We start from the raw sequence: 23,956 nt of genomic DNA on the forward strand, positions 1-23,956 counted from the left end.
AATCTGTATCTTAGAGTTTATTCTTACCCTCTGTAAGAGGGTAACTCTGTAAGAGTTAAAACGAGGGATAGTTTCAGCAAAATCATTATGGTTTGGGGATGTGTCTGACAATCATTTTAAAATAATTGTCTCCTCCCCCAAGAGAAAACTTTTAATATATTATTTTCCCCTAATTAGTCCCTCCTTTAATATTTAATATCAATGATATACATTTGTGTTTGTATAAAAATACACATATTTTTGTGTAATGTATGCTTATCTATTTGTATAGAAAAAAGAAATGACTTACTTTTGTGTCCCATGAACCAACTTATGCCCTCAATAACTGGCTACAATATACAAAGCTAAGGATAGCCTGAGATGTCTTAAAAGTGAAACAAGCTTTGGTGATGTGAGGGCCACCTGAGGCAGGCAAGAGTGGATGAAGTGAACAGGCATCACTTTATGTTGTGATGGGAGGGATTAACTTAAAATGTCCCTGAGGTTAGAGCGGCAGGTAGACAGACAATGGCCCTGTAAGTAGCTATCTGTTCTACTTCCTTAAGTCCATTCAGCTGAGAAAATTCATGAACTTTATTGACTGATTGCTTAGACACTGCACCAAAATTACACTGAAAACAAAGGATTGTAATTTCAAAGAAAAGCAATGTTTAAGAGGAAATGTCAGTGACCAATTCATGAGAATGAATTGCAGAAAAGATAAAAGATTTTCATATAGGAAAAGACTTGCAGAAAAGCATTGGAAAATATGACTATTTTATGTAAAGGAACTTTATATTAAGTTAACTATTGAAAACATCAAATACATACTTACTAGGATATTTCTGTGCTTTTTTAAAGAATTTTTCAATGTGGACAATTTTTAAAGTATTTACTGAATTTCTTATAATACGGCTTCAGTTTATATTTTGTTTTGTTTTGTTTTGTTTTGTCAATGAGGCATGTGGGATCTTAGCTTCCTATCTGGGGATCAAACTCTCACCCCTTGCATTGTAGGGCCACTGGATTCCCAGGGAAGTCTCTTAGGTTATTTTTTTTTTTTAATTAATTTACTTATTTTAATTGGAGGCTAATTACTTTACAACATTGTACTGGTTTTTGCCATACACTGACATGAATCAGCCATTTATACGACATGTATTTAGAAGTTTGAGAGAGGCAGGCATCAGATGACACCATGTGAGTAATGGAAAAAAGACAAAGGACCAATTAATTTTTATTTCCTTTATTTTAGAAATCAATGGAAGCTGAGCAAACACAATGTTAAAGGAAAACTACACAGATGTGACTGAGTTTATCCTCCTGGGACTGACAGATCGAGCTGACTTGCAGCCTGTCCTTTTTGTGGTCTTCCTAGTCATCTACCTGATCACAGTCATTTGCAACATGAGCATGATTTTGTTCATCAGAACTGACTCAAAGCTTCAGACTCCAATGTACTTCTTCCTCAGTCACCTTTCCTTTGTAGACCTCTGTTATGCCACCATTGTCACTCCTCAGATGCTGGTCAATCTCTCATCTAAGGAAAAAAACCATTTCCTTCCTTGGTTGCTTTATACAGTTTGACTTTTTCATTTCCTTGAGGCTCACAGATAGCTATACACTCAAAGCAATGGCTTATGACTGTTACATGGCCATCTGCAAACCCTTGTTATACGGCAGCAAAATGTCCTGAGGCATCTGCCTCTCTCTCGTTGCTGCTCCTTATACTTATGGCTTTGCAAATGGTCTTACCCAGACCATCCTGATGCTCTGCCTCTCCTACTGTGGACCCAATGAAATCAACCACTTTTACTGTGCGGACCCTAGTCCTAGCCTGCTCAGATACTTATGCCAATGAAACTGCCATCTTTGTGGTGACTGGTTCCAACCTCATGTTTTCTCTCACCATCATCCTCATCTCCTACATTGTCACCTTTACAGCCATTCTGCAAGTGCGTTCTCCAGAAGGGAGGTGCAAGTCCTTCTCCACTTGTGGGTCTCATCTGACAGTTGTCACTATGTTTTATGGGACACTGTTCTGGATGTATCTAAGGTCACCTTCTGAGGCATCTGTAGAGCAGACCAAAATTGCAGCTGTTTTTTATGTCTTTGTGAGTCCTATGCTAAACCCTTTGACCTACAGCCTTTGGAACAAAGATGTTAAAAGAGCAATAAAGAAAGTGTTTCAAGAGAAATTATTTGTCAAATCGAGTACACGTTTAGTCAGAGGTATGTAATATAATTGTTTTCTCTGACCAATTAGAGAAAATGTTCAACTAATAAGTCACTTTTTCTCATTGACTTGTCTTTTTCTTTTGTAATTCACCTATGAGACTTGAAAGAATTTGTCCAGTCATTAGCTTGTGTTACTTTACTGTATTTAATATGACTACCACCTTGAATGGAGAAGGAAATGGCAGCCCACTCCAATATTGTTGCCCGGAGAATCACGCGGACAGAGGAGCCTGGCAGGCTACAGTCCATGGGGTCTCAAGAGTTTGCCAGTACTTAGTGACTAAACCACCAGCACCCACAGTGCTGAAATCAATAAAGCATTGCTATTGTTCTGTAAAATTAATAAACATCAGATAATTCTACCCATAGTACTCATAATGGTAGAAATTTATGAAAGACAGATTTACCAAATGATGCTAAGGCAATGACAATGTGTTTGATTTGGAGGGCTTAATAATTTGCAAACTATTTACCAAAACCTGTCAACCATATCAGAAAGAAAGGTTTTTCTTTCTTTGCTTCTTTTGGTTGGTTTTTCCTTTGTTCACCTTATATATCAGTGAAGATCATTGGGTATCTTAAGTTATTATTCTAAGAAGTATGTGTAGATATTAGGACTGGTGTAATGGAATCCTCATTCATAAAACTTTTGAGAGAAATGCCAAATTTACTTGAGATTTTTTAAAAACTTATTTATTTTTATTTTTGTTTGTTTGTTCTACCAATATGATTTCCACTTCAAATTGTTTTCCCACTTAGATTATTACAGAGTATTGAACAGTGCTTCCTATGCTCTTTTTGTTTCATATATTTAAGAAACTCAGATACTGCACCTCTCCATGTCATGGACCCTACTGCCCATCTTTGGCATCTCCTTCTGAGATACATGTGGGGGAAAGATACGATGCTGAAAGTCCTTACAGGAGATGGGAACTGAGCAGAGCAGGGTCCTATTACATCCATCTAGTGCAATTTATTCTTTAAGATCTTCCAGAGCCTTAAAAATGTTCGAATTTTCTTATGCAAAGATGGAGAAAGATGATGTGGATTTGCAAATTTTTTTTGTATTTTTTAAATATATTGAGGCTGTATGATTAGGTTTAGTCAAGTACTGAACTAGTGTTACTCATTTTATCATTTATGGTTTCTATCCCTGCTATGATGTATAAAGTCTGAAAGTCTGATATTCACATATATTGGGCAGTATTTTTTTTATTGATTTTAGTTGGTTATGCCTATTATGTATATTTCAAAACTTTTATTTTCAGGTCCTGAGTCCTTTTAATCATAGTGATCTTATTTTATTGTGGAGGTTGGCACTTTTGATTATTTTCTAACAACTTAATTTGTGCTTTTCACAAATCTTTATGTGTTTTTTCCGCCTTTACCTACTGTGAATTAAATCATATTTTTAAGTTTCTATTCTTTTTGCTCTTTATCTATGACACATTATTTTATCTATGACACATTCTTTTATCCATTTTTAATAAATTCCTATAAACTGTATATGCATACTTGTCTTAACTTAGTCTTCATTAATCAGTACATCTACTTTGCTAATTAAATAGTAAATGAACTGAAAATATTTTAATTGTGAATACATCCTGCTTCTGACTTATAAATGGTCATTTACAGGTATAGAATACATCACTAATAATAAATTATTTAATAATGAAGTTTAAATATTATCTATATTGTATTTGATTGTAATTATAATTATATTAAATATTAATTAATATCAATATTCCTTTAATTTTAGTGACAATTATAAATGTACCACTCACAATCCTTTTTGCTCCCACTCTTAATTTACAGTTTAGTTTTCTTCTCTGTGTTATAAACACTTACTTAGTTCTCTTTAGTGAAAGTACCTCCTTATTCACTTATCTGAGAATATCACTTGTGAGTTCTCAAAGAAGCATTCATTTGGGTATGAATGTAGAAAGACAGAAACTTGCTTTCAGTACTTAAAATATTTTATTTTCCAGTTTCTTTTAGTTTGGTTATACAGATAGATGTACCACCAGATTATTTGCTATTTCTCTGTGAGTAAAATTTTATCTTTAATAATTTGCTATTTTTCAGTTTCATTGTGGGGATTTAGTTATATTCATCCTTTTATATTTCCAGTGCTTCCTTGGGGGATCTCTTAAAGTCATATCCTTTTAGGATATGTTCTCAAAATATCATACAATTTAATTCATAGAAATTTGGCAACTGCTCTATACAGTCAGCAAAAACAAGACCGGGAGCTGACTGTGGCTCAGATCATGAACTCCTTATTACCAAACTCAGACTTAAACTGAAGAAAGTAGGGAGAACCACTAGACCATTCAGGTATAACCTAAATCAAATCCTTTATGACTATACAGTGGAAGTGAGAAATAGATTTAAGGGACTATATCTGATAGAGAGCCTGATGAACTATGAATGGAGCTTCGTGACATTGTACAGGAGACAGGGATCAAGACCATCCCCATGGAAAAGAAATGCAAAAAGGCAAAATGGTTTTCTGAGGAGGCTTTACAAATAGCGGTGAAATGAAGAGAAGCGAAAAGCAAAGGAGAAAAGGAAAGATATTCCCATTTGAATGCAGAGTTCCAAAGAATAGCCAGGAGAGATAAGAAAGCCTTCCTTAACAATCAATGCAAAGAAATAGAGGAAAACCACAAAATAGGAAAGACTAGAGATCTCTTCAAGAAAATTAGAGATACCAAGGGAACATTTCAAGAAAAGATGGGTTTGATAAAGGACAGAAATGGTATGGACCTAACAGAAGCAGAAGATATTAAGAAGTGGTAAGAATACACAGAAGAACTGTACAAAAAAGATCTTCACGAACCAGAAAATCACAACAGTGTGATCACTCATCTAGAGGCCTGGTGTGCTGTGATTCATGGGGTTGCAAACTTGTTGAGAACCTGTTCATCATGTGCTTTCTCTCTCATTCACTTCCATGAATTAATTGGGCGATACAATGACATAGTATAATGAATTAGACTTAAAGCATATTAATATTTTCAGCTCTGCCACTTAACACCTATAATCTGTGGCGGTCATTTAATGGCTCTTTGCTTCAGGTTTTCCCAAGTACAAATCTGAGACAGTAGTATCACGTATCTCAGTTGTTCCAATGGCCATTGATGTAATATCTGTAAATATCTGGGGGGAAAGACCTGTGAAATGCATGCTGATTACTGCTTGGCATATAAGCAACACTATACATGGATTGTCTATTAATCTACCTTCTAATGTTTTTGCAAACTATCCTCTGTGTTTGGTCTTCCACTAGTATCACTTGTTATTCTAACACCCACACTAAGCTTAATAAATTCTGAAGTCATCCAGTGTTTTGTTATTTTTTTTCTGCTTTAAAAATGCAAAATAAAAACCATTTTAGCTACCATCTCTTCCTCTCTCTTTCAGTCAGTTCAGTTCAGTTCAGTCACTCAGTCGTGTCCGACTCTTTGCGACCCCATGAATCGCAGCACGCCAGGCCTCCCTGTCCATCACCAGCTCCCAGAGTTTACTCAAACTCATGCCCATCGAGTCAGTGATGCCATCCAGCCATCTCATCCTCTGTTGTCCCCTTCTCCTCCTGCCCCCAATACCTCCCAGCATCAGGGTCTTTTCCAATGAGTCAGCTCTTATCCTGAGGTGGCCAAAGTACTGGAGTTTCAGTTTCAGCATCAGTCCTTCCAATGAACACCCAGGACTGATCTCCTTTAGGATGAACTGGTTGGATCTCCTTGCAGTCCAAGGGACTCTCAAGAGTCTTCTCCAACAACACAGTTGAAAAGCATCAATTTTTTGGCACTCAGCTTTCTTCACAGTCCAACTCTCACATCCATACATGACCATTGGAAAAACAATAGCCTTGACCAGACGGACCTTTGTTGACAAAGTAATGTCTCTGCTTTTTAATATGCTATCTAGGTTGGTCATCACTTTCCTTCCAAGGAGTAAACATCTTTTAATTTCATGGCTGCAGTCACCATCTGCAGTGATTTTGGAGCCCAAAAAAATAAAGTCTGACACTGTTTCCACTAGCTCCCCATCTATTTCCCATGAAGTGATGGGACCAGATGCTATGATCTTAGTTTTCTGAATGTTGAGCTTTAAGCCAACTTTTTCACTCTCCTTTTTCACTTTCATCAAGAGGCTTTTTAGTTCCTCTTCATTCTCTGCCATAAGGGTGGTGTCATCTGCATATCTGAGGTTATTAATATTTCTCCTGGCAATCTTGATTCCAGCTTGTACTTCTTCCAGCCCAGCATTTCTCATGATGTACTCTGCGTATAAGTTAAATAAGCAGGGTGATAATACACAGCCTTGACATACTCCTTTTCCTATTTGGAACCAGTCTGTTGTTCCATGTCCAGTACTAACTGTTGCTTCCTGACCTGCATACAGGTTTCTTAAGAGGCAGGTCAGGTGGTCTGGTATTCCCATCTCTTTCAGAATTTTCCACAGTTTATTGTGATCCCCACAGTCAAAGGCTTTGTCAATAAAGCAGAAATAGATGGTTTTCTGGAACTCTCTTGCTTTTTCGATGATCCAGTGGATACTGGCAATTTGATCTCTGGTTCCTCTGCCTTTTCTAAAGCCAGCATGAACATCTGGAAGTTCGTGGTTCACGTATTGCTGAAGCCTGGCTTGGAGAATTTTAAGCATTACTTTACTAGTATGTGAGATGAGTGCAATTATGCAGTACTTTGAGCATTCTTTGGGATTGCCTTTCTTTGGGATTGGAATGAAAACTGACCTTTTCCAGTCCTGTGACCACTGCTGAGTTTTCCAAATTTGCTGGCATATTGAGTGCAGCACTTTCCCAGCATCATCTTTCAGGATTTGAAATAGCTCAACTGGAATCCCATCACCTCCACTAGCTTTCTTTGTAGTGATGCTTCCTAAGGCCCACTTGACTTCACATTCCAGGATACAAAGATATATTCAAAAAACCGAGTAACATGTCACATATCTTCAAATTCGATGGTGATTAGGGAAATGAAAATTAGAACTATAAAATATTTGTCCTTACACACAAACCTAGCATACAAAAAATTTTTATAACAACTTGTAATATTAATATTGGTAAGACCATGGAACAAAAACTACTTAAATAGTGCTAATGGGAATGTAATTCATATAACCACTTTGTGAAACTATTTGTCAGTTTAAGCAGAATATACACCTAATCTGTAAACCAGCAATACTATCCAAAATTTTATCAAGCAGAAGTGCATGGATATATATTCATATAGAGACAGGAACAAGAATGTATTTTGTAACAGCCACATCAGGAAGCACTCCAGATAGTCTCAAAAATAGGAAGAATACATAAGTTTAGGTACAGTCACGTAATGGATACTATGTTCTTGCTGTTCAGCCATTCAGTCGTGTCTGACTCTTTGTGACCCCATGGACAGCAGCAGACCAGGCGTCCTTGTCCTTCACTATCTCCTGGAGTTTGCTCAAATTCATGTCTGTTAAGTTGGTGACCAACTTAACAAAGTGGCCAAAGTATTGGAGTTTCAGCTTTAGCAACTGTCCTCTCAGTGAATATTCAGGGTTGATTTCCTATAGGATTGACTGATTTGATCTCCTTGCAGTCCAAAAGACTCTCAGGAGTCTTCTCTAGCACCACAATTTGAAAGTATCAGTTCTTGGTGCTCATCCTTCTTTGTAGTCCAATTCTCAAATCCATACATGACTACTACTAAAAATAAATAAATAAATGATAACAACAACAAAAAAAAGCATAAAAGCATAGCTTTGACTATACAGACCTCTCTCAGCCAAGCGATATCTCTTCTTTTTAATATGCTATCTAGATTTGCCATAGCTTTCTTTCCAAGGAGCAAGCCTTTTTTAATTTCATGGTGGCAGTCACCATCCACAGTGATATTGGAGCCCAAGAAAATATAATCTGCTTCCAATTTTTCCCCTTCTATTGGCCATGAAGTAATGGGACATCCCATGTAGTGCTAGTAGTAAAGATTCTGCCTACCAATGCAGGAGACATAAAGGATACAAAAGATCCTGGTTCAATCCCTGGGTCAGGAAGATCCCTTGGAGGAGGGCATGGCAACCCACTCCAGTATTCTTGCCAGGAGAATCCCCATAGACAGAGAAGCCTGGCATGCTACAGTCCATGGGGTCACAAACAGTAGGACATGACTGAAGTGAGTCGGCATGCATGAACAATGGAACTGATGTCATGATCTTAGTGTTTTGAATATTGAGTTTCAGGCCAGCTTTTTCACTCTCTTCTTTCACCCTAATCAAGATCCTCTTTAGTTCCTCTTCACTTTCGGCCATTAGAGAGGTATCATCTGCATATCTGAGGTTGTTAATATTTCTCCTAACAATCTTGATTCCAGCTTGTTATTATTCATCCAGCTCAGCATTTCTTATGATGTATTCTGTATATGTTAAGTAAACAGGTTGACAACATACAGCCTTGACATATTCCTTTCCAAATTTTGAACCAGTCTGTTATTCCATGTCCAGTTTTAACTGTTGTTTCTTGACCAACATAGAAGTTTCTCAGAAGACAGCTAAGGTGGTCTGGTACTCCTATCTCTTTACATTTCTCTACAGTTTGTTGTGATCCACACAGTCAAAGGTTTTAGTGTTATCAGTGAAGCAGATTTTTTTTTTTTTTTTTGGAACATCTCTGCTTTCTCCATGATTCAATGAATGCTGGCAATTTGATCTCTACACTTACAGTAATAAAAGAACAATTCCTATTTAGGTGTGAGGGTTTTAAGTGATTAGGTCATGGAGGCTTTGCTTTGCTCTCATGAACTGAATTAGTGCCTGCACATGCTCAGTCATGTCTGACTCTGTGACCCCATGGAAATTTATGCTTTGTGCACATTTTGAATGTGTACTATAATGGTTTAAAATATATTAAAAATGATACTCTTCAAAGAAGCAAAGCTTCCTTTGAATATGAAAGCAGTCTCTTTGTCTACAGAAGGCAGAGCATATTAGTTTGCAAGGGCTGCTATAACTAAGTACCACAGCCTGGGTGCCTTAAACAAAGGAGACTGATTTCCTTCTAGTTTGGAGGGTAGTAACTCAAGATCAAAGCATTAGTAGGGTTGGTTTCATGCTGAAGCTTCTGTCTGGCTTATAGACGGCCGTCACCTCCTGTGTCTGTCACAGTTTTTCCTGTGTGAACTTTTGTGTCCTAATCTCCTTTCTTAAAAATGACACCAGTCATCTTGGGTTAGGATGCACTCATCTGAATTCATTACAATTTAATTTCCTCTTTAAAAGCTTTATCTACAGATTCAGCCATATTCAGAAGTATTGGGAGTCAAGATTTTGATATATGGATATTAAAGAAACTGTTCAACCCATAACCCAAAGTGAGATGGTAATAAGTTGTGGCACAAAGATATGATAGTTGTGTGGAAGAAATTGCATGAAATTTGGTTAAGCAAATATTATGGGTAACAGAATATGGTATGAGTATGAATGGCAGACATCAATATTATGATGTGGACTTCCCAACCTATGAAGAAAAATATTGACAATGAATCGAAAAAAAGAAAAACACTAGAAAAGCAGTTGGGTCCCATGGCAAATCAGAATTGTACCCATTTGTTATTTCTCCAGAGAATTCACTTAGTGTAAAATACTATCTAACAAAGTAGTTACTTAATACTCACCTATATGTGTAATCTCTTAGGGAAATGTATCAGTTGACAAATAATATAAATTCTGCCTGCATTATTCAGCAGAAGAGCCATGACATTCATAGTCTTTCCAAAGATGGCTCTTTCTTCATAGGTATGTAGACTTCTATATTATACATTTATTTATTTATAACCATCAAAATTCTGCTTTCTTATTTAGACAATCATGTGCATTACCCAAACTAGATTTATGATTCAAAAATGAAAAAATAGAAAAAGGAAATACAATGACTAGGAAAGTGTGAAAAGTGTGGATATTTACTATTTTAAGTACTGTTACTTATAAAATTCATTGAGTCATTTAGGTGGATGATAAGGAAAATGAAATATATTGAATGCCATTCTCTAGGATTCTTTACTTAATGACTAATAGCTAATATTATTGAGAACTAGCCAGTCCATGGGTGTACAAAGTGTCAGAAATGACTAAGCATGCACACATACACACAGACATGTATGTAGAACAATATTTTTGGTATTGCATACTTTCTATTGTATAATCCTCAAAATAACCCTATCCATATAAGGAATCCATTTTGAGTAGAAAAAAAAGAAAATGATGAAGCCCAGAAATATTAAGAAACACTGTCCAGAGTGCTTGTATCAAAATTGCTAAAGCCAGAATGAGAATTCAACAAGCTGACTTCATAGCTCATGTTTTCACAAGTAAATTCTCCTCAGTTCAGTTCAGTCACTCAGTCGTGTTTGACTCTTTGCGATCCCATGGACTGCAGCATGCCAGGCCTCCCTGTCCATCACCAATTCCCGGAGTCCACTCAAACTCATGTCCATTGAGTCGGTATCCAATCATCTCATCCTCTTTTGTCGACTTCTCTTCTCTCCTTCAATTTTTCCCAGCTTAAGGGTCTTTTCCAATGAGTCAGTTCTTCGCATCAGGTGGCCAAAGTATTGGAGTTTCAGCTTCAGTATCATTCCTTCCAATGAATATTCAGGACTGATTTCCTTTAGGATGTACTGGTTGGATCTCCTTGCAGTTCAACGGACTCTCAAGAGTCTTCTCCAACACCACAGTTCAAAAGCATCAATTCTTCAGCATTCAAGCTTTCTTTATAGTCCAACTCTCACATCTATACATGACTACCGGAAAAAACCATAGCCTTGACTAGATGGACCTTTGTTGGCAAGGTAATGTCTACTTTTTTAATATGCTGTCTAGGTTGGTCATAACTTTCCTTCTGAGGAGTATGTGTCATTTAATTTCATGGTTGCAGTCACCATCTGCAGTGATTTTGGAGCCCCCAAAAAATAAAGTCAGTCACTGTTTCCCCATCTATTGGCCATGAAGTGATGGGACCAGATGCCATGATCTTAGCTTTCTGAATGTTAAGCTTCAAGCAAGCTTTTTCACTCTCCTCCTTCACTTTCATCAAGAGGGTTTTTAGTTCCTCTTCACTTTCTGCCATAAGGGTGGTGGCTACTGCATATCTGAGGTTACTGATATTTCTCCCAGCGATCTTGATTCCAGCTTGTGCTTCATCCAGCCCAGTGTTTCTCATGATGTACTCTGCATAGAAGTTAAATAAGCAGGGTGACAATATACAGCCTTGACGTACTCCTCTCGATCCTCTGCCTTTTCTAAATCCAGGTTGAACATATGGAAGTACAAGATTCACGTACTGTTGAAGCCTGGCTTAGAGGATTTTGAGCATTACTTTGCTAGTGTGTGAGAGGAGTGCAACTGTGTGGTAGTTTGAACATTCTTTGCTGTTGCCTTTCTTTGGGACTGGAATGAAATTGACTTTTCCAGTCCTGTGGCCATTGCTGAGTTTTCCAAATTTGCTGACATGTTGAGTGCAGCACTTTCACAGTATTATCTCTGAGCATTTGAAATTGCTCAACAGGAATTCCATTGCCTCCACTAGCTTTGTTCTTAGTGATGCTTCCTAAGGCCCACTTGACTTTGCATTCCAGGAAGTCTGGCTCTAGGTGAGCGATCACACCATCGTGATTATCTGGGTCATGAAGATCTTTTTTGTACAGTTCTTCTGTGTATTCTTGACACCTCTTCTTAATATCTTCTGCTTCTGTTAGGTCCGTACCATTTCTGTCCTTTATTGAGTCCATGTTTGCATGAAATGTTCCCTTGGTATCTCTGATTTTCTTGAAGAGATCTCTAGTCTTTCCCACTCTGTTGTTTTTCTCTATTTCTTTGCAGTGATCACTGAGGAAGCCTTTCTTATCTCTCCTTGCTATTCTTTGGAACTCTGCATTCAAATGGGTACATCTTTTATCCTTTGCTTTTTGTTTCTCTTCTTTTCTCAGCTATTTGTAAGGCCTTGTCAGACAACCATTTGCCTTTTTGCACTTCTTTTTCTTGAGTATCTTCTTGATGCCTGTCTCCTGTACTATGTCATGAACCTCTGTCCATAGTTCTCCAGGCACTGTGTCTATCATATTTAATCCCTGACTCTATTTGTCACTTCCCCTGTATGATTGTAAGGGGCTTGACTTAGTTCATACCTGAATAGTCTAGTGGTTTTCCCTACTTCAATTTAAATCTGAATTTAGCAAGTGAATTTGGCAAGTGGATTTGGATAATCTTTGTTACCTCTTTCTTTTTTTTTTTCCAAAAGTGAACCACTTTCTCTACTCTTTTCAGAGTTGTTTCAGTGTTGCATGAAGGATGATAATGTCAAGGTCATTGGTTAAGTAACCATGGTTACATGGTTTTGTAACCATGAAATGGTTGAAATTCAGGGTGGTTTTGTAACATATTTTAAAAAATGGATCTCATTCATACATTTATTTATATATCTATCAACTTTGTTATAGTTAAGCATCTCTAGTATAAAATGTATTTAACATTCACTCTCTTCCTTGCTCTCTCCCTCTAACACACACACATACAGGCACACTCACACACACAATGCTTTCTTGTTTTAAATTTCCTTTTTCTCTAGGGAGTGCAGGTTAAGTTATAATAACATGGTGCCAGTGAGTTTGCCTGATGCAGTCTCTCCATAAAAGGGGAGAAGGAACTAAGGAATCTGGGGTCCTTGGGCACTGAGGAATATAGGAAAGCTTTGCCTAATTATTATTCTGTCCATGATTTTCCAGCCAAGTTGAGGCAGTACAAATAAGAGTTTATGAACAATTTTAGCTTCCATTCAGATTCTTTAAACTGCTAGATATCTTTAATGTCTGAGCTACTAGGGAAGTACCAGCAATACTGGAGTGGATAGCCTTTCCTTTCTCCAGAGGGTCTTCAGAGCCCAGGGATCAAACCTGGGTCTCTTGCATTGTAGGCAGACTCTTTTCCATCTGAGCCACCAAGGAAGCCCCTACTATCTATACTTTGTGGAAAAACAGAACCTCAGAATTATTTTACATATGCTTTTTTTTTTAACCCTTCGACACAGAGATAATACTGATCAAAATCACAAATAGGTGGTGAGATATTACTTGTGAACTGTTAATAGGTGAACCTACACAGGTCATTTCAATTTTTTGACTGCTTCATCAGAGACAAGCATTATGCTAAGAATTTCCCAATGTTATCTGTGATTCCCACACCTCACTGAGACAGCAGTTTCCTTTTTCTACAGATGAGCTTTGAAACTGAGAATCCTTACTTTTCCAAAGACAGGTAGTTAATTATGGTGAAAAGTTAAGATTTTATTTCTGACCTAACTGACATCAAAGTAGATGCTCTACTGACTCCCAAAAGAGCTTCAGTTAACTGATAAATTGTTCTACTACAATCAACTTCTCCACCAATGACCTCTACTTGTACTCATTCTCCCTAGATGTTTCCATGGGATCTGTACTTTTGAGGCACCTGGGATCTCTTCAACAACCATGAGATGCACCGGGTGTACATTGCTGTGATTGCCCTGAAAGATAATGATTACTAGAACTAAAGCATAATAGAAAAGAAAGCGACTGAGCAACATTGTATAATGCAAACCAAGGATGCTTTCCTGAGGCGCAAGGTGTTTTCCTGAGGCCGATATTATACCATGTGAAGATGGGAGAGATTATACCATGATATTAAGGATATTGGTCACTGATGATATCATAAGACATTCTTCTGATTAACCCTCCTTAACTTCCCTTACTCCTGAGATGTTTCTATAATTTTCATTATAATTTGTTTCATCATTATCTGGATAGTTCCTTGGGGAGATGCTCTCAATGTGTGCAGTGTTCAAGATTCTATTATAAATAGTGAGGAATTATCATTGTTTTTTGCTGCTGCTGAAGGTAGGTCTGCAAATTTTATACTCTGAAATAGAGATTAATGCAGTCATATCTTTTATTTTTATCCCCTTTTTGAAGAGGAGACTAAGACCTTACTTATGGACCTATTTGTTATCACAGTGTTTTATTATCTGGAATTATATACTTGGAGAATATTACTATTTTTATTAATAGTTGATATAAAAATTCATAAGAATATCTTGCTACCATAGGGACTTACAAGAATTTTTGCTCTTCAGGTTTTGCCTTTTATGTCTTCTCTACAAAGATCATTGATTTTCACATTGTGTTTTAAAATGTATCTGAGTGGAACTGAAGGTATTGCATCATTGGGAATGATTGTTATTGTTCAGTCATTAAGTTGTGTCCTACTCTTTGCCATCCCATGGACTGTAGCATGCCACATTTCCCTCTCTTTCACTATATTGGACAAATAATTATACCTTTGCCATATTGTGTGTGTGTGTGTGTGTGTGTGTGCGCGTGTGTAAAATTCCTGAAAAGTTAATGAAAGTGATTTTTTAAAATTTCTAAATTATGCATTCTATATGCTTAATTGCTTTAAAAGGTGTTGCACAGTTATATAATAAAGTGGTTCTCTATAAAAAGCTACTTCAGTCATCCGACCCTAGGACTATGGGATCACCTAGCCTTGAGAGGCGTAGATAAACAGTGGTCCAAGAACTCTGTTTTTTAGGCTCTAGGGCAATACCAAGCTCTTCTGGTTCATCAAGCATGAATTATCAAAGGATAACTTTTTCTCTTTTTTGGACGATAATCAAACTGAATTTTAAACGTAGAGAAATAGAATATTAGAAAAAGTTATCAAAGAGGCAGCAGTGATATAAAGTTATTGAGTGTAACCTGAGAGTCCAGTTAATTGGTTTGCATTTCCGTCTGGCAGTTTGCAGATGTCTGATCCAAGGAAAGCCTCTTTATCTGTCAGTGCTTCAGTTTTCTCATTTTTTAGAAAGATACACTAATTAGAACCTCTCTCATGGGACCTTTGTTTATAAAAGATTGTGTAAGGATTCAACAAAAGTTAGCTATTTTCTTACCTTAAAGCTGAGACTGCTGCCACTAGAAAAAAAATTAATAGGCATTTTATTAGTTATGGACACAGTAATGCATTCTATAAAGCTTATCTGGAGATCAGGATGTTTAAAAATTGTGTGTGATTATCCCCGAATGTCTACAATATATAATAAACTAATATAGTCAGTTTGAAGTGTTCTAAGATGAATGAGACACACTCTACTATCACAGAGCTGAATATGATTGTGAAAAGTGGAAGAAAACCCACATATTACACAGGAAGGGAAGTTGGAGAAGTAGTATTGCTTTATGTTTCTTAGGTGCCTTGATGATTTTTTAAATATTTTACATTTAGTTGCTGTTGTTGTTCAATCACTAAGTTGTATTCAGCTATTTGAGATTCCATGGACTGAAGCACACCAGGCTCCTCTGTCCTTCACTATCTCCCAGAGTTTGCTAAGTCTGCTAAGTTTGCTCATGTCCATTGAGTTGGTGATACTATCTAACCATCTCATCCTCTTAGAATCAGCAGAACCAATAATCCAATCAAACTCTATCAATTAGTTAATTATGGGTTCACCAAGCAGAGTCAAGAGTTTTTATATATGAAAATTCTTGGTCTTAGCTCTATCTCCCAGTCAAAATCATCAACTCAAATCTGGCTTAGCAGCCAGATTAGCAGCCACACTTAGCAGCCAGAAGATCTACAATCATGAAAATATAGGGTATAGGTGAACCCAGACCAGAACTGAAATATGACTGCCTATGTTATGTGCCCAAATCATTTTCTCTATGGTGCACTTAATTCCCATATGAATGATTTCAGGGGTAGGAAAACAGTTCACAGATATTAATCAAATTCCAAATTGTGAGTTGCTACCCTTTTCCAACAACACAAGAGAAGACTCTACACATGGACATCACCAGATGGTCAACACCAAAATCAGATTGATTATATTCTTTGCAGCCAAAGATGGAGAAGCTCTATACAGTCAGCAAAAACAAGACCAGAAGCTGACTGTGGCTTAGATCATGAACTCCTTATTGCCAAATTCAGACTTAAACTGAAGAAAGCAGGGAAAACCACTAGACCACTCAGGTATGACCTAAATCAAATGCCTTATGATTATACAGTGGAAGAGAGAAATAGATTTAAGGGACTAGAACTGATAGAGTGTCCGATGAACTATGGATGGAGGTTTGTGATATTGTAAAAGAGATAGGGATCAAGATCATCCCCAAGAAAAAGAAATGCAAAAAAGCAAAATGGCTGTCTGAGGAGGCCTTACATATAGCTGTGAAAAGAAGAGAAGCAAAAAGCAAAGGAGAAAAGATATACCCATTTGAATGCAGAGTTCCAAAGAATAGCAAGGAAAGATAAGAAAGCCTTCCTCAGCAATCAATGCAAAGAAATAGAGGAAAACAATAGAACAGGAAAGCCTAGAGATCTCTTCAAGAAAATTAGAGATACTAAGGAATATTTCACGCAAAGATGGGCTCAATAAAGGACAGAAATGGTATGGACCTAACAGAAGCAGAAGATATTAAGAAGAGGTGGAAAGAATACAGAGAAGAGCTATACAAAAGAGATCTTCACAACCCAGATAATCATGATTGTGTGATCACACAACTAGAGCCAGACATCCTGGAATGTGAAGTCAAGTGGGCCTTAGGAAGTATCACTACAAACAAAGCTAGTGGAGGTGATGGAATTCCAGTTGAGCTATTTCAAATCCTGAAAGATGATGCTGTGAAAGTGCTGCACTCAATATGCCAGCAAATTTGGAAAACTCAGCAGTGGCTACGGGACTGAAAAGGTCAATTTTCTTTCCAATCCCAAAGAAAGGCAATGTCAAAGAATGCTCAAACTACCACACAATTGCACTCATCTCACACACTAGTAAAGTAATGCTCAAAATTCTCCAAGCCAGGCTTCAGCAATATGTGAACCATGACCTTCCAGATGTTCAAGCTGGTTTTAGAAAAGGCAGAGGAATCAGAGATCAAATTGCCAACATTTGCTGGATCATCAAAAAAGCAAGAGAGTTCCAGAAAACCATCTATTTCTGCTTTATTGACTATGCCAGAGCCTTTGACTGTGTAGATGACAATAAACTGTGGACAATTCTGAAAGAGATGGGAATACCAGACCACCTGACCTGCCTCTTAAGAAACCTGTATGCAGGTCAGGAAGCAACAGTTAGAACTGAACATGGAACAACAGACTGGTTCCAAATAGGAAAAGGAGTATGTCAAGGCTGTATACTGTCACCCTGCTTATTTAACTGATATGCAGAGTACATCATGAGAAACACTGGGCTGGATGAAGCACAAGCTGGAATCAAGATTGCCGGGAGAAATAGCAATAACCTCAGATGTGCAGTTGACACCACCCTTATGGCAGAAAGTGAAGAAGAACTAAAAAGCCTCTTAATGAAAGCGAAAGAGGGGAGTGAAAGAGTTTGCTTAAAGCTCAACCTTCAGAAAATTAAGATCATGGCATCCGGTCCCATCACTTCATGGCAAACAGATGGGGAAACAGTGGCTAGCTTTATTTTGGGGGGTTCCAAAATCACTGCAGATGGTGATTGCAGCCATGAAATTAAAAGATACTTAGTCCTTGGAAGGAAAGTTATGACCAACCTAGACAGCATATTAAAAAGCAGAGACATTACTTTGTCAACAAAGGTCCATCTAGTCAGGGCTATGGTTTTACCAGTGGCCATGTATGGATGTGAGAGTTGGACTACAAAGAAAGCTGAGCACTAAGGAATTGATGCTTTTGAACTGTGTTGTTGGAGAAGACTCTTGAGAGTCCCTTGGACTGTAAGGAGATCCAACCAGTTGATCCTAAAGGAAATCAGTCCTGGGTGTTCATTGTAAGGACTGATGCTGAAGCTGAAACTCCGTTTTTTTTACCACCTAATGCGAAGAGCTGACTCATTTGAAAAGACCCTGATGTTGGGAATGATTGAAGGCAGGAGAAGAAGTGGACAGCAGAGGATGAAATTGCATGGCATCACCGACTCAATGGACATGAGTTTGGGTAAACTCTGGGATTTGGTGATGGACAGGGAGGCCTGGCATGCTGTGGTTCATGAGGTCACAAAGAGTTGGACACGACTGAGCGACTGAACTGAACTGAACTAGTTGGAGGGAGCCATGATACAATCATCAAGTTTATACATTTTTTAAAATAGTTCCTCTTCTAACTTCTTATATTTTCATTTTCCTCAATATTTTTACATAACTGGCTACTTGCCCATAACTGAAAAGTTTATCCTCAAAGAGATCTTTGACTACTCTGTGTGCATACTGATCAACATGCTCCATTTTTTTGTCTCATAGTAGTTACATTCCCTAAATTGTCTCTTTTGTATGTTTTTCATTCACTCACTTTCAAAAAGAATCAATCATGATACAAACCAGAATCTCACATAGCTTGTTCAATTTCATATTATAAAACTTAGACTACTTCTAGATATAATAAATAATAAATATAATATAGCAAATATATTTGACATAAAATTGGTTTTGATGCCTGTAAATGAATTATCATAAGCAATTATAAGTACAGCCCATTTTATGTCATAATATTCTCTTCAAGCAGTATTATTATGGGGATCTTAAATTCCCAAGATGATGTTAATCCTACAGATGCATCTCTAAGTACTCAGAGCAGTTTACCTCTCAGAAGACTTATCTGGGGAAGTGTATTAAATGGAGAAAATATTCCTTGTGGACATTTTCCTTGTAATGACATTGAATTTGAAAATAAATAATTAGATATATAATGGATTATTGCTGAAAAGCAGTAGAATCTGAAGTAAGACAGTAATTTTAAAAACATGGCACCTGAATTTTATTTTATATATAAATAGAATTTATCTATTGATATAATTTTGATATGGTGATTGAACCACTTGCAGTTTACTTTTCTGAGATAACTGTTAAACTGATACAGTCTGTGTCATTAAATACCTCTTACCTCATCCTGCAAACAGCAGTAATCAAGCAAGTGAAATATATAGCTAAATAAAATAAAACATGACTAGAATTTTCATAAGTTGAAAGTTTTTGATATCATATACTGGCATAATGTAGAAAAGTATATCAGTGACTAGATTGTAAGCCCAAGGTTTAAGACAATCATCCCGTAAAATTGCACAGATAAGAAGATATCTTCTGGACTTCCCTGGTGGCTCAGTGAATAAGAATCTGACTACCAATGTAGGGGACACAAGTTCAATCCCTGGTTGGAGGAAGATTCCACAAGCCATGGAGCAACTAAGCCCAAGAGCCACAACTACTGAGCCCGCACTCTAGAACCTGTGAGCCACAACTACTTAAGCCTGCTCACCTAGGGTCAGCGCTCCAGAACAAGAGAAGCCACTGCAGGGAGAAGCCCACACACCCCAACCAAGAGGAGCCCAAGTGCAGACAAAAATAAATAAACACATTTTTTAAAGCTATCTTTCAAGTTATAGGGAAATGAGTAAGTTAATACTACATGTGTATTTGTATTAATATTGACAATGAGAGGCAACCATCATACACAAAAATAGTATTCAATGGAATTTCAATGATTCACTCTCCTTACCTCCCTGTTCAGCACAAAGTGGTTTTCTGACCTTGGTTGAATATTTACATTCATGAGTCTCAAGTCTTTTCCTATAAGACAATATGTTGAAATGGATTTGGTCCTTCTCTGATGGCTCTCAGTCTAGCTTTACTTCTATTAGCCCTCTATGATGTTAATATCATTGAAATAATTTAGCAAAAATACGTGTCTAATACTAGTAGTACATGAATGTAATTGTCCGTTTTAGAGTTAAGAAACTAATATTGCAATAATTACCTATAAGGCCTATTAAAGGAAATACATGTGATTATATAGTCTTAAACTGTGCAAAGTCTGCATTGATTTTTATAGTATTTGAACTAGAATACTGATAAAGATGACTCAAAATTTTCAAGAAAAAAATAAATCCATTCATTTCTTTTCATTTGTCCATAGGCAATGTAGAGTGGGTCTAAGTGAAGACAATGCCAAATTTCACAGATGTGACAGAATTTATTCTTCTGGGGTTAACCAGTCATCAGGAGCTTCAAGTTCTCTTTTTTGTGGTGTTTCTAGTAGTTTACATGATCACTCTGATAGGGAACATTGCTATGATTATTTTGATCAGCATCAGCCCCCAGCTTCAGAGCCCCATGTACTTTTTCTTGAGTCATTTGTCTTTTGTGGATGTGTGGTTCTCTTCCAATGTCACTCCGAAGATGCTGGAAAACTTACTGTCAGAGACAAAAACCATTTCCTATGTGGGGTGTTTGGTGCAGTGTTACTTCTTCATAGCCCTTGTCCACGTGGAAGTATATATCTTGGCTGTGATGGCCTTTGATCGCTACATGGCCATCTGCACCCCTCTGCTCTACGGCGGTAAAATGTCCAGGGCTGTCTGTGCTCGTCTCATCTCTGTGCCATACATCTATGGATTCTCTGTCAGCCTGATCTGCACGCTGTGGACCTATGGCCTGTACTTCTGCGGAAACGTTGAAGTCAACCACTTCTATTGTGCTGACCCTCCTCTTATCAAGATTGCCTGTGGAGGGGTCCACGTTAAAGAATACACCATGATTGTTATTGCTGGGATTAATTTCACGTATTCCCTCTCAGTGGTTCTCGTTTCCTACGCCCTCATCGTAGCGGCCGTGCTGCGCATGCGCTCTGCCGATGGCAGGAGGAGGGCGTTCTCCACGTGTGGGTCCCACCTGACGGCCGTCACCATGTTTTACGGGACTCTCATCGTCATGTACCTCAGGAGGCCCACTGAAGAGTCTGTGGAGCAGGGGAAGATGGTGGCTGTGTTTTACACCACAGTGATTCCCATGCTGAATCCCATGATCTACAGTTTGAGGAACAAAGATGTGAAAGAGGCGGTCAACAAAGCAATCGTCAAGGCAAACTTGAGGCAGTGAACCTGCAGGACATAATTCTGTGTATGCCACTTCCTGTTATAAATGTCCAGGCATATAAATTCCCCGTTTAAAACAGACTGCGTACAGGCAACACTTAAATATGCTAAGAGGTCCAGTCTAACACAGCGATGGTTTACCCCATGAATGGACTCTCAGGGCTAAGCCTCCTTTATCTACATGTGCAAGCATACTAACGCTGACCTATTACTGTTAGTCCCAGTGTGTGTAAAATTGTGCTAAGTGTAGCCATTGGATAACTTATTAATACATTTGGATAAGCACATGTTAATTTGTAGGTAACTTTGTAAGAGTTGAATATGATTTCGTAGGATATTTTGTATATACAATTGCTCTTCACTTGTTTTATAAGTAATATATAATTTCATGAGAAAAAAACTAAGACTTAATCACTTTTCCATGAATATAAAAGTTGGTGGATCCTCATTTACCAAACAAGCTTTCAGTAACATTCATACATGCATGGGCTTTTGAAAACAAAAATGTATTTAGAATCTTCAACTAGTGTCATGAATCAATCATAAGGTTAATTCTCAGTATGTATTGCTCTATTAACACTATTTGTGTTTCAAGCAATCTGTTGACTCACCGTAATTCTACTCTTTGGTTTGAATTTTGGCTAGTTATTTTTCTCTGTATTAAATAGGTGAAAAATTTTGACTAAAGCCTATCATGTCCTTCTCATAGTTTAAAAAGATGAAGCAATATGGATTTTTGTCATTTAAAATCTAACTTTTGATCAGAAGAATGTCCTGTTAAACATTTGATTGCTATGATGAAGCTATTGTTTGATTCCAAATTCTTGTCACTAACATTACATTCTTAGGTCTGTGTTTAGCTGCTTAAGTCAAGCTTTTAATAACTAGAGTGGATCAACCAGACAAGAATCTCTGTAAAACCAAATGTCGCTGCACTAGACATGTGTAAAAATGTGATCAGCACAGTTCAAACTGGTATCCATTGGGATCTGATTACAAGTTTACTATTCAATTTATGTTGATTGGTGTCCACTTAATCTACCTTCATTCTTTTTTTTTTTTTTTTCAGTGGGTTTTGTCATACATTGATATGAATCAGCCATGGATTTACACGTATTCCCCATCCTGATCCCCGCTCCCACCTCCCTCTCCACCCGATTCCTCTGGGTCTTCCCAGTGCACTAGGCCGGAGCACTTGTCTCATGCATCCCACCTGGGCTGGTGATCTGTTTCACCATAGATAGTATACATGCTGTTCTTTTGAAATATCCCACCCTCACATTCTCCCACAGAGTTCAAAAGTCTGTTCTGTATTTCTGTGTCTCCTTTTCTGTTTTGCATATAGGGTTATCGTTACCATCTTTCTAAATTCCATATATATGTGTTAGTATGCTGTAATGTTCTTTATCTTTCTGGCTTACTTCACTCTGTATAAGGGGCTCCAGCTTCATCCATCTCATTAGGACTGGTTCAAATGAATTCTTTTTAACGGCTGAGTAATATTCCATGGTGTATATGTACCACAGCTTCCTTATCCATTCATCTGCTGATGGGCATCTAGGTTGCTTCCATGTCCTGGCTATTATAAACAGTGCTGCGATGAACATTGGGGTGCACGTGTCTCTTTCAGATCTGGTTTCCTCAGTGTGTATGCCCAGAAGTGGGATTGCTGGGTCATATGGCAGTTCTATTTCCAGTTTTTTAAGAAATCTCCACACTGTTTTCCATAGCGGCTGTACTAGTTTGCATTCCCACCAACAGTGTAAGAGGGTTCCCTTTTCTCCACACCCTCTCCAGCATTTATTGCTTGTAGACTTTTGGATAGCAGCCATCCTGACTGGCGTGTAATGGTACCTCATTGTGGTTTTGATTTGCATTTCTCTAATAATGAGTGATGTTGAGCATCTTTTCATGTGTTTGTTAGCCATCTGTATGTCTTCTTTGGAGAAATGTCTGTTTAGTTCTTTGGCCCATTTTTTGATTGGGTCATTTATTTTTCTGGAATTGAGCTGCAGGAGTTGCTTGTATATTTTTGAGATTAATCCTTTGTCTGTTTCTTCATTTGCTATTATTTTCTCCCAATCTGAGGGCTGTCTTTTCACCTTACTTATAGTTTCCTTTGTAGTGCAAAAGCTTTTAAGTTTCATTAGGTCCCATTTGTTTAGTTTTGCTTTTATTTCCAATATTCTGGGAGGTGGGTCATAGAGGATCTTGCTGTGGTTTATGTCGGAGAGTGTTTTGCCTATGTTCTCCTCTAGGAGTTTTATAGTTTCTGGTCTTACATTTAGATCTTTAATCCATTTTGAGTTTATTTTTGTGTATGGTATTAGAAAGAATTGAAAGATAAAAACCATATGATTATCTCAATAGATGCAGAGAAAGCCTTTGACAAAATTCAACACTCATTTATGATTAAAACTCTGCAAAAAGCAGGAATAGAAGGAACATACCTCAACATAATAAAAGCTATATATGACAAACCCACAGCAAGCATCACCCTCAATGGTGAAAAATTGAAAGCATTTCCCCTGAAATCAGGAACAAGACAAGGGTGCCCACTCTCACCACTACTATTCAACATAGTGTTGGAAGTTCTGGCCACAGCAATCAGAGCAGAAAAAGAAGTAAAAGGAATCCAGATTGGAAAAGAAGAAGTGAAACTCTCACTGTTTGCAGATGACATGATCCTCTACATAGAAAACCCTAAAGACTCTTCCAGAAAATTACTAGAGCTAATCAATGAATATAGTAAAGTTGCAGGATATAAAATTAACACACAGAAATCCCTTGCATTCCTAT

At 37.5% G+C, this 23,956-nt stretch overlaps 1 protein-coding gene across 1 annotated transcript; it reads left to right on the forward strand.

Moving 5' to 3' along the window:
* The first annotated feature begins 1,260 nt into the window (after window positions 1-1,260).
* Window positions 1,261-21,161, forward strand: LOC133046139 (olfactory receptor 5M9-like). The gene is given in 4 exon segments (XM_061129083.1): window positions 1,261-1,524; window positions 1,526-1,806; window positions 1,808-1,853; window positions 20,226-21,161. Coding segments are annotated over 4 exon segments (1,527 nt in total).
* Window positions 21,162-23,956: the final 2,795 nt, after the last annotated feature.

This window comes from Dama dama, chromosome 24 (genome assembly GCF_033118175.1).
Source record: "Dama dama isolate Ldn47 chromosome 24, ASM3311817v1, whole genome shotgun sequence".
Taxonomy (NCBI): domain Eukaryota; kingdom Metazoa; phylum Chordata; class Mammalia; order Artiodactyla; family Cervidae; genus Dama; species Dama dama.